A 15,638-nucleotide genomic window follows, 5' to 3' on the forward strand; every position below is an offset into this window, starting at 1 on the left:
GCTACACAGTATATCAGCAGATGGGGTTAGACATTGAGAACATTTTATATGACAAGACACATTTTTAACTTTGTTTAGATCAGATTTGATGTCTTTCTACTGTATGTGTCTGTGGTCACACTGGGTAAGGTGTGTTTTGTTAAACCATAAGGCTACTACTGTCTATAGCAATGTTTTCTAAAGAACCTCTGTTTCCTAGTTCTCAGGCAAGACCCTTTATTTCTTTTATCTGCTGTTGTTCTATTTCGTTGGTTTGTCTGAGCTTGTTTCAATAGAGAAAATGGAGAGCACACATTTAAACCGCTGTCAGTCTGTTTCTTATGACACCACTATATCACAGTGCCTGTTTTTAAGAATGAAGCAGCCAGTTCTGAGAGGAAAAAGGGATAGTAAACAATATTTGAGTTGTTATTCATGTAAAAAATAATGGAGTGGTTCGTGTCACTAAAGTGCAGCAGGTGTCAGTTATATGCACCACTCACAAAAGTATAAAAGACCATTTGAACATGATGTCACAAAGGGAGCACAGCCGAGCTAGGTCAAATTTAACCATGAAAAATATGGATCACTATGCTATTTTTTGATACAGAAAAGGTTGAAAATATGACCACAGCCTCATACTAGTAAGCCTGTTAGGCATCAAAGAGATAAGCCAGGAACAGACAAGGATTAGGAAAAATACGAATAATCCGTGAAAAAAGTTGTTGTGTGAGGAGATTCAGTGGAGAAGTGAGAACCTGTACAGGATTGGCATGCTGCCTTACAATGAGAAATACTTAGGCTGTTTTGCTTCTTGTGATTTAAATTATTATTCCTACAAACGTGGAAGTTAGTAATCTTTAGAAAACAAGACTTGGTGTGCATAGTTCAAGAGGAGCTGTTGCTGACAGTGGAACTGATGAAGCAGAAGAAATCACACCAGCTGTCAGTCTCACATGGTTCTGGGTTCGACATCCCATCACAAACTCCATTATATGGCAGGACACATATTCTTCCTGTTTAAAATGAGCGGCATACACAATTGTGTTTTCAATGCAGATGCAGCAGTGAAGTTCCATGTTTTCACCTGCACAAATACGCCCAGACTTGAAAGCCAGCTCCATTACTTTTCCTGTTATAGGAAACTGGAACCCATTGATGGAGTTTGTGCAACATACAGAAAACTACTATTCACTACAGTGAAAAATGGTAAAACTCAAAGTAAAACTAGAAACAAAAAGACCAACTCACTACTACTGCACAGTGCAACGACTCCCTCTTGTGACCTAATTTTCCTGTGTGAAAAAAAGTGTTTTAAGAGCATTGCTCAAAAGGCCTACATTTTCCTCTGAAGTTATCTTATTGTGTCTTGTAAAACCTAAAAACAAATTACACACTACTTTAAAGAGGAATGTTAAGCACTCAATTTGCATTTTACCTAGACATGACTCATCATGTAGCATCACCACTTCCTGTTTCCATGTTCCACAGAGCAGGAGGCCACTGCTCCCTCTGCTAGTTAACAACACAGTTGTTTTGTGAAGACTGTCTTCTCATAAAATGAACCCCAGCGGCCATTTGTGTATACAATTTATTATGGCAGTAGTTATGTTATAACCTTTAGCATTTATTTAACACACTATCAGTAGTTTCAGCAAATGCACCAACACAACGTTTACATTCAAGTTACAGTGCCCTGTAATGGTTGTAGTAATTATGGCAGGAGGAAGTCAGGTATAGTCGTTATAGAGCAACAAAGTCCATTGAAGGAAGGAGGTCAGGGTGGGTGGTAGAGTCAACAAAACATTAGATTTTAACATAGAACGTTGCTGTTTGCTTCCAGTTTAACAGCGAAAGTGCTGTGTTGTTTTAACTATGACCACAAGTACTTTCCCTGAGCCTACCAAGTTATTTAAATCTAACCAAACCTTTTACATTGCTTTGTTACATCATAAAAGGGTTAGATGTTTGTTTAAATTTTTTTAGGTTTATCTGTGGCATATCTCCTGTTGATGGTAGGGACCCTAATTCTAGAAACAGTCCTATCGAGGGCAGGAACAAGTGAAATGGTTGTTCGGGTTGCAGGAATTAATGTTTTGGGTGTTGTACAAAAATTACAGCAATAAGTTTAAGGTAGCTTTTAATGTAATTTTGGTTGGTGATTCACCTGACAAACTTTCCAATCTTGCGTGCCTCTATAGGCAGCCATAAAATGATTTCCAGTTTAATTGGCTCTGTTAATACAATCATTTGTAAGATGGCACCATGGGTCAATATCCCAATCTAAAATGGCTGACTCAGGATTTGTCTTTCTCCCTCCCTTTTTTTTCTGTCCACACTGACCCATAAGGGGTGGGCACTAAAACTAAACATTCATTGCTGTAAGAACCTACAATAATTCACCAGAATGCCAATATACTGTATCTCTTTCTAATGGTTCCCCAGCCTATTCATATAGTGTCACACACAAACTAAATTGTGACAAGCTAGTGTACATAAACACTAAAATTAGTATTATTGGATATTACGTGTGATTACATATCCTAACTCTTGTCTTCTGTTTGGGGTCAGTATGACCCCAGAGCTACTTTAGTGGTTGAAAAAGTATATTCACCTTTCTTCTTTTACCATGATACTTAAGGACATTTCCGATTTTAATAAAATCTGTAGAAAAATTATTTTAACTTGACATTGATGTTTTTTATGTCTGTAATCAAGCAACTACTCACTCTTGGGGTCAAAATGTTTCATGACTTAAACTCCATTAAGTGCTATGTATTGTATGGATGTTTTGCATCTCTGATTGATGTAGAAAGTAAACAAAAATGTTCACACACATTCAGATGGGTGTGTAGGGTCAGGTGCTAGTTGCACAACACCATTTTCCCAAGTCTGTTTCCTGTAGTCTTGGGCTCTTTGGCATCTAAATTCCATCCCACTACTCCATGGTGGTTCCATTTGGTCACATCTTCTTGCATACAAATATATCTGTCCTGATAAGAGACAGTCATGATTAAACTGACACTGATGGCTGTTGGTAGGAAACAGAAAATAAATAGCAGTGTCCTGTGTTCATATTCAGATCTTCACTGGCCAACCCCACTGCCTAAACCTTGTCCTTTTGGTAACCTCACGCTGCTTCCACCTTTGCTCATGATAGATGACAGCTGTAATTTATATAGCCCTTTGGGTCATTTGTATGCATGTGTAGCACCAGTTGTCTTTTATTTCAGGATGGATAGTCTCTGTAAAGAAGCACTTAAATTTGTCTATACTTGTAATCTTAAAACAAAGAGAATCATAGAAACTACAATAATGATCGTCTCTTTCACAGACACATTCCAGCTAGTTGCCAACAACCCCGTCACATTTTCTTTGTCAGTATTTTTGTAGTTGACTACTGAGCTTCCAGCTAAATTTCAGCTTTCAACCCCTTGCTAATATCTCATAGAAAATGAAGACAGGCAAAATGCTCCTTTTCTCAGTTAAACTTCAGTCCACGTTGTGGATGTTTTTTTGTCATTTTTGCCCAAGCTACACTCAGTAACCCATAATATCAAAATTAAAACGTTTTTAGAACTTTTTGGTAAATGCATTAAAACTCAAAAACTACACATTCAGTGTTGTGTTCTTAATGACTGTGGCTCCAGTAGAAAGCCACACAGACCTTCCTCTGTGAGACTGTGGGTGACAGAGTTCGAGTCAGGAGACTTATGAAGATATTGGGCTTCTACTGTCAAAGGAGCCACAGTGGAGCCAATTTAAAGGCCACATATTTTTCATGAAACTATAGTAGGAGTTATCATAGCAATGTTCCAAGCAGGAGCAAAGTTGAGGTACAGATGTAAAAAAGAACTGCATCAGCAATCTTGAGAGTGGTTCTCGTGTCCATACACACACTTTCCTTTTTTAATGTTTTCCATTTTTGACAGTTGTTAAAATTTGTGCTCTCCTTTTGTTTTGAAGTTATTGGTTTACATGTCAAGAGGTTTTTTAAAGACAAATGAAAATGTGAAAGTAAAAAGTAGCCAAACAAATGCTGTGTGGTTCTAGTTTAAAGATGTGCTGTTTGTGATTGTTTGGAATATTTACTAAAACCTTACACACCAGGCTGCATATTTCACTCAGCATACAAAAGTCTTCCTGTTTTCCCAGTATCAATGAGTGCTGCACTAATTTATTGAGTTTCATTCTCTCTATTAAGCAAACATAAGTCTCATGTTTAACTGTTTATCCTCCAATCTCATTATACATCTTTAAAGAGACTCCTGTTGCCTTCATGTTTGCCTATTCTTTTCAAGAATGCTCATCCCTGCTCAGGCAGTTAGGTAACTCAAGGGGTTCAGGTCCTGGCTTTTGAAACAGGCCTAATGAACTCTCACCTGTGAAACTCTTTTTCTCTGTCATTCTCGATTTGAGGAGTTAGACAAAATGATGTAGTTTAAAACACCACACACACACACACACACACACACACACACACACACACATCCACCCATATACAGGCAGATGTAGAGATGTGAGAAGCCCATAGGGAATTTTATGGAGTTGGAGGGAGGCTACAGTGGAGGCTGGTTGTAGGCCCATTAACGTCACCCAAATTGATTAATATATAGCTGATTATTATCACCTCGGCTCAGCTCTCAGCTGGGCCCTCCTCAGCACCCTCTGAGGTATCAAAGTCTTTACTTCAAACCCAGCTCTACCTCTCTGCTCGGTTCTATTCCCCATTCTGAGCCTTTCCTACTTTTCCCTCTGAGGCCCCATTTCTGCAGAAACCCTGGTATAAAAATGTGTCTGAGAGCGAGCAGACCCATTAAGCTGAGACAAGAGAACGCCGTTATTGGCTGTGACTCAGCAGTGCAGCTGCACAGGTCCTGTCTCTCTGTCTGTCTCTGAGGGGGCAGGACAGAGCAACTACAAAGTCATGCTCAAATTAAAGTCAGTCTTGTGTTCTCGCCTCTAAGTATCCGGCCTCCCCCCAACAACCTCACCCTCACACCTCTTTCCTTCACTTCAACAACTCACCTTGCAAAATTAAAGAGGTTCTGTCAAGATGAGAGCCTCCCAAGACAGCCAGCCACCGTCTCTACTTCACTTCCTCTGCCTCCTCTTGTCTTACACAGAACGAAAAAAACTGCAGTGCACACTTGTTCCTGTTAAGCCTCTAAGATGGAGGGTTTGACTGAACTGGGCTTCTGAAGGCTGGTACTTGTTTCTTTTTAACCTCCCTGATCAGTGCTAACACATGTTGTGCAGAATTGGTAAAAACATGAAAAAATGTATTTTTTAATTTTGTCACGGTCCCTTAGTTTGGGAAGCTTCCAAATGAGAATTGTGTGTAAAATGAAGAACATCTGATGTATTGGTACAGCCATAAACTCTTCATTTTGATTGTTATTTTGCATAAAAGTAGTATGACAGTCTTCAGTTGCATCCAATAGTTGTGTTAAAAATATTTGATTCATAGGGTTTAACAGCTTCTGTTTTCTGGTAACTTGGTTCTAAATGAGCCACTGAATGGCCAATAAATCCATTGTCCATATTTTCTCTGAGGAGTATCATTGTTGCCAGTTGCTGTATGTTGCTGTTACATCTGCTTCCAACATTTTGGTTACGTTGTGTTATTTTGGTCAAGTAGCACCAATGAACTATTAAAATATGTATAATATATACAAATTTCATTAGTGGATCAGTGTATAAATGTAGCAGGTTGCAACCTTGTCTCCTAGAAAGGACATTACCAATTAGCTTGACAAAATATGTTTTCTGATTCACTATCTGGTTAAAATCTAACAAAATAACCACAGTTGTTTTCATTCTATGAGAAGATTTTCTCTGTATGCTCTTTGATTTGCCCCTTTAATCTGTATCATGAATAACAGAGTCAGGAATAGAAGGAGTCTGATGTCTTTCATCTACAAACATATTTTTAGTGCCTATCATTATGTACACTAGTCACACGTGAGGCTCGTTAGACAGCATTTGGGTGGAAGATACACAATATTTACATCATTTTCAGTTTCCCAAAACATTTGGACTATTAAGTAATCTCTACACCCTTAAAACATTCTAATCAGAACCTGGATTATAAAATAATTGATCTACAACCAAAAAATCAATAAATGCAGATGGATAATTAATAGGTTTAAAATGTGTTGGTGCCAGTAGAGATGGTCCATATACAGTCTTATGCAAAAGTTTAGGCACCCCTTGATAAAAAACTGATTTTGGTGATTTTTTATTTGAACAGATGTTAACTCAGTTTCTCTTGGAAATGGAAAAAATGCACAATATTTTCTGCAAACAGTGATGCATAGTTACTTCTTATGCCATAAATTGAACAAAAATAAAAAATAAAAACATTATTATGGCATGGTGCAAAAGTTTGGGCACCCTAAGAGTTCCAGAGTCTCAAAGTCTCTCACAAGGTATCAGACCTTAATCAGCTCGTTAGATCTGATGCACAGCAACAGCTGTCATTGGTAAATGCCAATTTCAAAGCTGTACAAATACTTTGACTCTTCAAACCTTGTGCACACACTTGTGGACACCCAGCAACCATGGGTTCCTCTAAGCAGCTGTGTAAGACCCTGAAAATGAAAGTTATTGACGCCCACAATGCAGGAGAAGGCTACAAGAAGATAGCAAAGCGTTGTCAGCTTGCAGTTTCCACAGTAAGAAATGTAATTAAGAGATGGCAGATCAGGGGAACTGTGGAGGTCAAGATGAGATCTGGAAGACCAAGAAAACTCTCGGACAGAACTGCTCGTATGCTGGTCAGAAAGACAAATCAAAACCCCCATTTGACTGCAAAAAACCTGCAGGAAGATTTAGCAGACTCAGGAGTGGTGGTGCACCGTTCCACTGTGCAGCGATGCTTGCACAGACAAGGCCTTCATGGAAGAGTCAGCAGAAGAAAACCTTATCTGCGTCCCCATCATAAAATCCAACATCTGAAGTATGCAACAGGACATCTACAGAAGCCCGATGCGTTTTGGAAACAAGTGCTGTGGACTGATGAAGTTAAAATAGAACTCTTTGGACACAATCAGCAAAGGCATGTTTGGAGAAAAAAAGGAGCAGCATTTCATGAAAAGAACACCTTGCCAACTATTAAGCATGGGGGTGGATCTATCATGCTCTGGGGTTGTGTTGCAGCCAGTGGCACAGGAAACATTGCACGGGTGGAGGGAAGAATGGATTCCACTAAATACCAGCAAATTCTGGAAGCAAACATCACACCATCTGTAAAAAAGCTGAAGCTGAAAAGAGGATGGCTTCTACAACAGGACAATGATCCTAAACATACCTCGAAATCCACTATGGAATACCTCAAGAGACGCAGGCTGAAGGTTTTGGAATGGCCATCACAGTCCCCTGATTTAAACATCATTGAAAATTTGTGGGTAGATCTTAAAAGAGCTGTGCATGCAAGACGACCAAAGAATATTACAGAACTAGAAGCCTTTTGCAAGGAAGAATGGGAGAAGATCCCAAGTACAAGAATTGAAAGACTTTTAGCTGGCTATGAAAAGCGTTTGCAAGCTGTGATATCTGCCAGAGGAGGTGTTACTAAGTACTGATTGTGTAGGGTGCCCAAACTTTTGCACCATGCCATAATAATGTTTTTATTTTTTATTTTTGTTCAATTTATGGCATAAGAAGTAACTATGCATCACTGTTTGCAGAAAATATTGTGCATTTTTTCCATTTCCAAGAGAAACTGTGTTAACATCTGTTCAAATAAAAAATCACCAAAATCTGTTATTTATCAAGGGGTGCCTAAACTTTTGCATAAGACTGTATGATCAGCCCAGTGAAGCACATTTACACACTGCAGTGTGAATGGTCTGTACAGTGTACAAACCCTATTTTCCAAAATGCAATAAAAACTCAACTGTTTGATTTGTTAATTCACTTGAACCTGTATTTAACTGACCAAAGTACAAAGAAAAGGTTTTCACTGTTTTCACTGACCACCTTAATTGCATTTGGTAAATATAAACAAATTTAGAATTTGGTGCATGCAACACATAAAAAGTTTTGACAGAGGCCTGTTTACCACTGTGTTATATCAGCTTTCCTTTGAATTAAACTTTTTAAATATTTGAGAACTGAGGATACTAATTGTTGCAGTTTTGCAAGTGGAATATCAGCCGATTCTTGTCTGATTGTCTAATTCTCCTCTTCGTCATACGCCACACATTTTCAGTAGGAGACAGATCTGGACTGCAGGCAGGCCAGTCAAGCACACGCACTCTGTGGGTAAGAAGCCATGCTGTTGTAGTATGTGCAGAATGAGGCCTGGCATTGTCCTGCGGAAATATCCATGGATTTCCTGGGAAAAGACATTGCCTTGATGGCAGCATATATCACTCTAAAATCCCAATATATGCCTTCACACCAATGGTACCTTCACACATATGCACGTCACCCATGCCATGGGCACTGATGCACCCACACACTATCATACCTTTCACTGATAACAATCTGAATGGGCTGTTTCATCTTTGGCATGGAGAACCTGATCTCTATTTATCCCGAAATGTGGACTTGTCTAACCACAGAACACGTTTCCACTGTCTGCCATTCCATCTGAGATGAGCTCAGGCTCTGAGAACTCAGCAGTGTTTCTGATGTGTGGCTTCCTCCTTGTGTAATAGAGTTTCAGGTTGCGTTTCTGGATGCAGCAGTGGACTGTGTTAAGTGACAATGGTTTTCCAAAGTCCTCCAAGCCCATGTGGCTATAGTCATTGTGGTAGCATGGCGGTTTCTCATGTAGTGCCTCATGAGGGTTCGAAGGTCATGCACATTCAATAGCGGTTTTTGTCCTTGGCTTTTACGCAAGATTTACCCAGATTCTCTGAACCTTTTCATAGTATTATGTACTGTAGATGGTAAAAGACCTAAATTGTTTGCAATCTTGCTCGGCTGCACCTGCCTCTCTCACCTCCCTCTCTTTGTTTTTCAGTCCCTGATCACGTCACCTTGCACACCTCCCACTCGTTTCCCTAATTGAAACCAGCTGTTTTCACTCAGTCCTTCACCTTATTTATACCCAATTCACTTTCCACTCTCTTGCCAGTTCGTCGTGTATTCAGGCTGACAACCAGTGCCATTCTCCTACTCCTTCTCATAGTCTTGTTACCATTGGTTTTTGTTCTTTCAGTCTGTCTACCCTGCCTTGTTCCTCAACCATCCTCCACAGACTATTCTCCTCTGGACCATTACTCCATTCCACCCTTCCAGCCTCCACTAGCCATGTCGGTACACAGTCATCAGATCCCATCTACCACCCACCGGCCAGACCGGGAGTGACCCTAGCATCCGTAGCTCAGCCTATCTCATCATATCCATCTGTCATCTGTTATTCTCTGCTAGCTGATCAGCACCCTGTCCTACATTTCCTAGTTGTTTCCTTTTTACGTCACTTTTATATATATGGTACAGCACAAAAGAAATTCTGCTTGCACTGAAGTCAGCCATCTGGGTCTGTTCATTTCTTCACTCACTCACCCTCCAACAAGTGAGTGACCCTAACAGAGAGCTACAGCCCATCCTGACAAAGACTGAGCCTTTGGTGGATGCTCCTTTTATACCCAGCCATGATACCCTCACCTGTTACCAACTAGCCTGCTATTGTGGAATATTTCAGAATGGTGTTACTGGAATATTCTATAAACCTTCCAGTCTATTTAGCCTTTTCCTTTAAGTTTTTCTCAGTGTGTTTCAGGCATCAAATTCTAAATTTGTTTATATTTACAAAATTCAATTAAGTTTGTCACTGAATACACAGAAAACTTTTTCATTGTACTTTTGGCAGTCAAATGAAGGTTCAAAAGAATTAACAAACCGCAACTGTTAGTTTTTATTGCATTTTGGAAAATGTGCCAACTTTTCTGGAAAAGGGTAAAAGCAGAACAGTCCAGGTTTTGGATGAATCAGCAGATATTTGTTAAAGAGATTTTTCAGGTGAAACAGTGCAGAGAGTACAGAGCTATTAAAACTGACTGACAGCTGTGATCCAGCTGTGCCTTCAGCATCAGAAGCTGACGTGCTTCAGTTGATGTTTCATTTCTCTTAAAATTTGTTTCTTCTCCTTGCATCTTTTCTCCCCATCTCTCCTTGCATTTTCAGTAAGATGGGACTAAGGGCACAGACACATGAAAGAACTAGTAGTGACGAAGGCCAACTGCTGTATTGCTTCACGTCGCCTTTGCCTGGGCCAGTTGGGTTGAAAAAGTGACACTTGAAGAGACCCCACAGATTACAGCCAATGGCCAATGTTGAATCTGCGTCAGCCCGTTGGGCCTCATTAGTGAGAGACAGACCACTCTGATTGGCTGCTGAGCTTCACGAGTCAGTGTATGAGAAAAGAACAGCTGGGGAAAGCGCCTTCAGCCTGTTGGTGTAATATCCATGATTTCACCCATTTAGTGCAGTTTCTCTTTGTTTTTCACCTCCACAACCAAGAGACCAAGGGCACAAAATTAGTGCCATTTACGACTTCTTATCACACACATTCTCCATTAGAAGCAGCTATAAACAGCAGCTGTGTTGAACCAGAGGTGTTTTGTTGATAGCTTATACTTCTAGCTCTACCTCAGCTTTTGTTCTTCCTCTTTCTGAATGGCAAATACAGATACCGCCACCTGATGGTAGGGAGAGTTATTTCCCTCACGCAGGTGCAGAATGTATGGGCTAGTCGGCCATGGTCTGTAGGCTGTAGTCTGAGCGGTGTGTTCAAGTGTCACTTTTTCACCTGGCCCAGACAAAACTGATGTGAGGTGACGCAGTAGTCGGGTCTTTGTCGTTGCGAGTTCTTTCATGTCTGCTTGGTGTGTCTCTGCCCTAAGATTCAAGGAAAAGCTGCAAGTGAATGAAAGATGAATGCACTTCAGGAAACTGACATACACCAATTTAAAAAGTCAGTGTATCCTGGGGCAAGGCTGATATTTTAAACTTTAAGTTGCCTAAGCAGAGCATAAATAATATATAATAATAATAAAAAAAATTATATTGACAGTTAACAGTTAAATAACTCTGGCTATTTAGCAAAATAGTTTGCAGATTTGCTGATATTTAAAATGTTTCCTAATGTCTAACTGACTAGGTGACAGGGTTGCAGGGGGGGAGACAGAGATATAAATTAAAACTCCATTCTGGTGTACACATCCCACATCACACACTCCCACAGACATCCAGTTAATTGTTTTGTCAGTATTCACATAAATACATCACTACACTGCAGTGTAGTATCACAGAACAGATGGACCACAGTGATTCAACAAGAGCTTCTCCTAATAAACAGACAAACAAACCAGCCTAAACGCCTGTCCAGGCCTGCTGCTGTTTGTTGAAGGTGGTGAAAGTTTTTTCTGACCAAAGCTATTGTTTTAACTGTTGATATGTACAATGTGATGTGATTTTGTTTCACTGAAAATCTGTTACATGGCTGTCTTTATTGCTTAGTGATCAAATTGTCTTTGTTCAGTGAATAGACTGATAATGGTAATGATGATTTTGATGTGGTTATTTCAAACATTGTGTATGTTATTCCTTCCTCTGCCTTTTAGTTGTTTTTACGTTTCACTGTCTTTACATTGTATATAAGCAAATTCACCTTCTCCAGTGTAGATGGATGTGTTTTTTACACTGACTTGCTTGTTCTCTCTTTTTTAGTAAATAAAAGAAAGACTAGAGGGATGAGTTCAGATGGACTTCAACTAAAAAAAAAAAGAGAAAGAAGAACAACACGGACACAGAAGGACACTAAAAAAAGATCAACTAAAACAACAAGAACAGATTTAAAATGAAGTCCGTCTATCCAAGAGTGAAAGGGATCTGAAATGATGGATGCATGATGTTTCTGGGTCTGCTCTGAGGCCAGAGCCTGAACCGTTGAGCCTGCAGTCCAGGGGGAGGGGAGCCTGCTGGCTCTGACCCCTGAAAAACAAGCCTTGCTGAGTGGTGGAGACAAATTAGAGAGGTCACCATAAAACATTTTATTTTTGTAAACTTTTTTAAGTTTATGATTTCCACAAAGAGCTAATGTTAATGTATGTATATACATATTATATATTATATGTGTGTAATATAGTAAGTATGTTTAAAAAAAAGAAAAAAGAAAAATCTTGGGGAAAATGTTATGTGGCTTTACAGTTTAAAAGAGGAGGATGAGGTGAGGAGGTTTCATCTTCCCTTGTCTTCTGATTGCCTCCCTCCACCACATCCACCCCCTCACCTTCTGCTGGATGGGGTAGGGGTGACAGGGAGTGTGCTCACTTTGTGTGTGTGTGTGTGCCAAGGGGTGAGTGGGTAACTTGTCCAGCAGACATGTCACTATGTGATAGTTATTTAAATATGGAGTACTCTTCAGATAGTAAGAAGCTTTTTGAGCCTGTCTTCCACTAATGGACTACAGAAGTGTAGTTTTTACTGTTCTGGCTAGGTTTGTCAAGTAAACTGCGCTCAGTAGATTCCAGTAAATAAGCATAAGAATAAGAAATATCCCTACATTTGCCTGTCCAAAAAGAAATAAGAAGAAAACCTGGCGTGCACGAGTTGAAAGGTCAGTAGGTCATGTCTGCCGGAGGCCTGGTGGGCCCCGACATCGCTACCAACCATCACTGTAGTGTTGTGGTTTGAGGTGGCTGTGTCTTGTATAGTGAACTGCTTTTGTACATTGTGTTGAGTAGGTTAACGTAGGGGTGGGGAAAATAGGCAGTCTGAGGAAGGGTGTAAATTAAAAACATGGGAGCTGTCTGCTTGGAAGCATCACAGGAAACTCTCCCATCCATCTTTGAACATGGCCCTCGGCATCCACCGCTGAGAAGGGATGGCATGACGAGCAGGGGAGAGGAAGAGGGGAAAAAAAAGCACTGATATAAAAAGAAAAAAGAAGAGGGGGGGGGGGGGGGGAGTCACAAGCAAACAGTTTTACTAAGAGTCTCTTTAAACCTTTCTATTTATATGGAACTCTACTTTACTGACATCCTTCTATATTTAAACGTTGTACTAATAACATGCTGTCAGGCATGGTTGGAGAGTCAATTGTAGCCATTTACTAATGTTGTATTTATTGTATTACCAGTAAGAAGAAAAGACATTTATATATGAATATAGATATATCTATTTGTGATCTGCAACTCTTGGACATAACTTTGCCTTTGATTTTCCACTGTCATGCAGGATCCAATGTACTGTCAATGTATGATGAGGTTTCTACTTGTGTGAGGTTTTGTTCTGTTGACATTCATTTGGTTGTGTTTCCCTTCAGTTCAGCTACTGAATGTAACTTAAAAACTCTTAACTCTTTTTAGGTAGATGTTGTTGTTTTATATATACTTAAAAAAAACATACAATACTCTGTAAATATTATATACATGTAAATGATATAGCAAAATGTTTCTGATGATATGCTGGACTTCTTCTTCTACTGCTGACCCAGACAGACTGTAATGCCATTGCCAAAAAGAGTGAGGAAAGAGATAGGAGGAAAAGATGAGTGAAGCATTTAAATGAAACACCAGTGCCCTGCAACCAGTGGGAAGCCGATGGGAGAGACAGAAATGTGTAATCGTTACAGGATAAGGCAGAATGTTTCTCAGCCAGGCTTTTCAAATTCTTGTAAGAACAAGAACATGGGGAGTGGTCTGTCCTGTTTGAGAGAGAAAGACTGAGGGAGAAGGTAAATGTGAAAAGAAATGTTTTGAAATATTGATTTCTCTTCCAGTTTTCTTCTCGTCTCCATTCTCTCTCTGTGTCTTTTTCCCTTGAATCTTAGTGTTATCCATGTGCCGGTGGTGAGTGCTACTGTATATAGGGGGCAAGAAAGAGGAGGAGGAAGAAAAAAGTGGGCATACATCTTCAGTGGCATGTGGGGTGGACAAAATAAAAGAAACTTCTATTATGTATATCATGATATTGACATCACACCCTGAGGAAAACCTGTTTAAATGTCTGTCTGTCTGTCTGTCTGAGATTTTCCTACTGCAAGCCAAAACTATGCAGTTTCTCATGCAAGATCTTTAAATCCTTATGCAGCAATTCCCTGCGTCTTACCCGGTTAAACTAGGACAGTTTTCATATCAGGTGGTGTAATATTATTTTTCAATGCATACCCTTATGCTGGAACCTACACCTAATGACTTTTCAAGTGATTTTGTGTCGCAGACAAATTTCCAAAACCAAACAGGAGGCAGCATAGTGGGCACAGAAAAAGCTGTAAATACATAAGACATCTTTGGGTAAATATGACGGAGACTCCGGTGACTCCATGCCTCAGGAGGCACTGCTCTGTTGCATTGTTACAAAAGAGGAGAAACTGGTGGAGCTGTGGAATGACCAAGAAAGTCTGTTTGACCCTCTTGTTATTTATTGTCTAGTTATTGTCTCCTTCAGTCAACCAGGTTCTACATTCCTCTGGTGTCTTCTCTTTCTCTTTTGGCTGTTTTTTTCTTAGCAAAACACTGCACACACAAGTGCAGCTGTAGCCAAACACAGGAGCCTATGGGAAGTAGTCTCCAGAAAACCCTAGTTGCAATTAGTTTCCCTGCAGCATCCCCAGTCTTTGCCAAATCATAGTCTATGACTAAAAACTCTGTGATTAATGACACATTGTCTTTAATGTGGGAGGTTGTCAGGCTTTATTTGTTATTTGGCCACTGAATGCAATGTTCTGTCAGGTGCTTCTATTGTGTGTGAGGGTAAACTACAATGATCTTCCAGCCTTGATTGCCAGTCAGGTGAATGTAGCACAGTGTAGCTGAATGAAAGCAGGACAATGTGGTGCTATACATGATTGTGAATATTACAGCTTTCATGGCAATTGTTTTTTTTTTTGTTGTTGTTGTTTTTACCAATGAAACATTTCCATTTGTGGTGTACTCTGATTTATTTAAAATATATCAATATTTTTATTTATCCTTTTTTACAAATTGCTTGGTTGCTAACACAGTTTATTTGGTTTTGTAGCTGCTTTTCATTATTTTGTCCACTTCCTGTGTGTGCAGTGAGTAATGGAGTGAACCGAGGTCCTCCTGGGGTGGTGACCAACATTCTGGAGGCCTTGTTGTTCTGATGCAAAGAGAGGGCCACAAAATTATAAAACTGAATTTCTATGAGGGATGTTTCATTTTCTCTTCCTCTTCTTCCTCCTCTTCTTCCTCTTTTCCTTTCTTGTCTAGATATAAGTCCCAAATCAGCAAAGGCACTGGTGTTTCAGTCTGTGTGAAAGTGATACCTCGTTGCTGCATTTATTTCTCAGTTGTTCAGAGTACATGTGGCACAGTGGACAAGATGGTGGGTTCATACAGCACTCTGGCTGGATATCTAGATGAACGTCTTAAAGCTACTTCAAAAACTGAGGCTAAATGAGTGTGTGTGGGTGCATCCAGTGGACAAACTTTTTCAAAATACCCACCACCATCCCTCTGCAGCCCACTGCTGAGTTGTTTAACTGGGATAACACTCTGGCAGATGGGACGTGGCAACTGAAACGGATGATGTAAGGCATGAAGACAAAAGAAAAGAGACTGTAATTTTACAGAAAAAAACTGATGAAAAACAACTAACGATGTCAATCTTAGCAGAGAGTCAGGTATCCTCTGATCTCTGTCGTGTTCTTCTAATTCTCAAAGTTTTTAGTTTTTTTT

The 15,638-nt window shown here is 39.8% G+C and overlaps 1 protein-coding gene across 1 annotated transcript in view; it reads left to right on the plus strand.

Moving 5' to 3' along the window:
- LOC109968637 (RNA binding protein fox-1 homolog 3-like) overlaps nt 1-12,834 on the plus strand; it is a 644,376-nt gene extending 631,542 nt beyond the window's left edge. The window contains exon 14 of the mRNA XM_020615037.1: nt 11,665-12,834. Coding sequence (XP_020470693.1) covers nt 11,665-11,667 — 3 coding nt within the window. The 3' untranslated portion in view covers nt 11,668-12,834. The remainder of the gene's footprint in view (nt 1-11,664) is intronic.
- Nucleotides 12,835-15,638: the final 2,804 nt, after the last annotated feature.

Source organism: Monopterus albus, unplaced genomic scaffold, assembly GCF_001952655.1.
Source record: "Monopterus albus unplaced genomic scaffold, M_albus_1.0 scaffold156.1, whole genome shotgun sequence".
In the NCBI taxonomy this organism is placed as follows: Eukaryota; Metazoa; Chordata; class Actinopteri; order Synbranchiformes; family Synbranchidae; genus Monopterus; species Monopterus albus.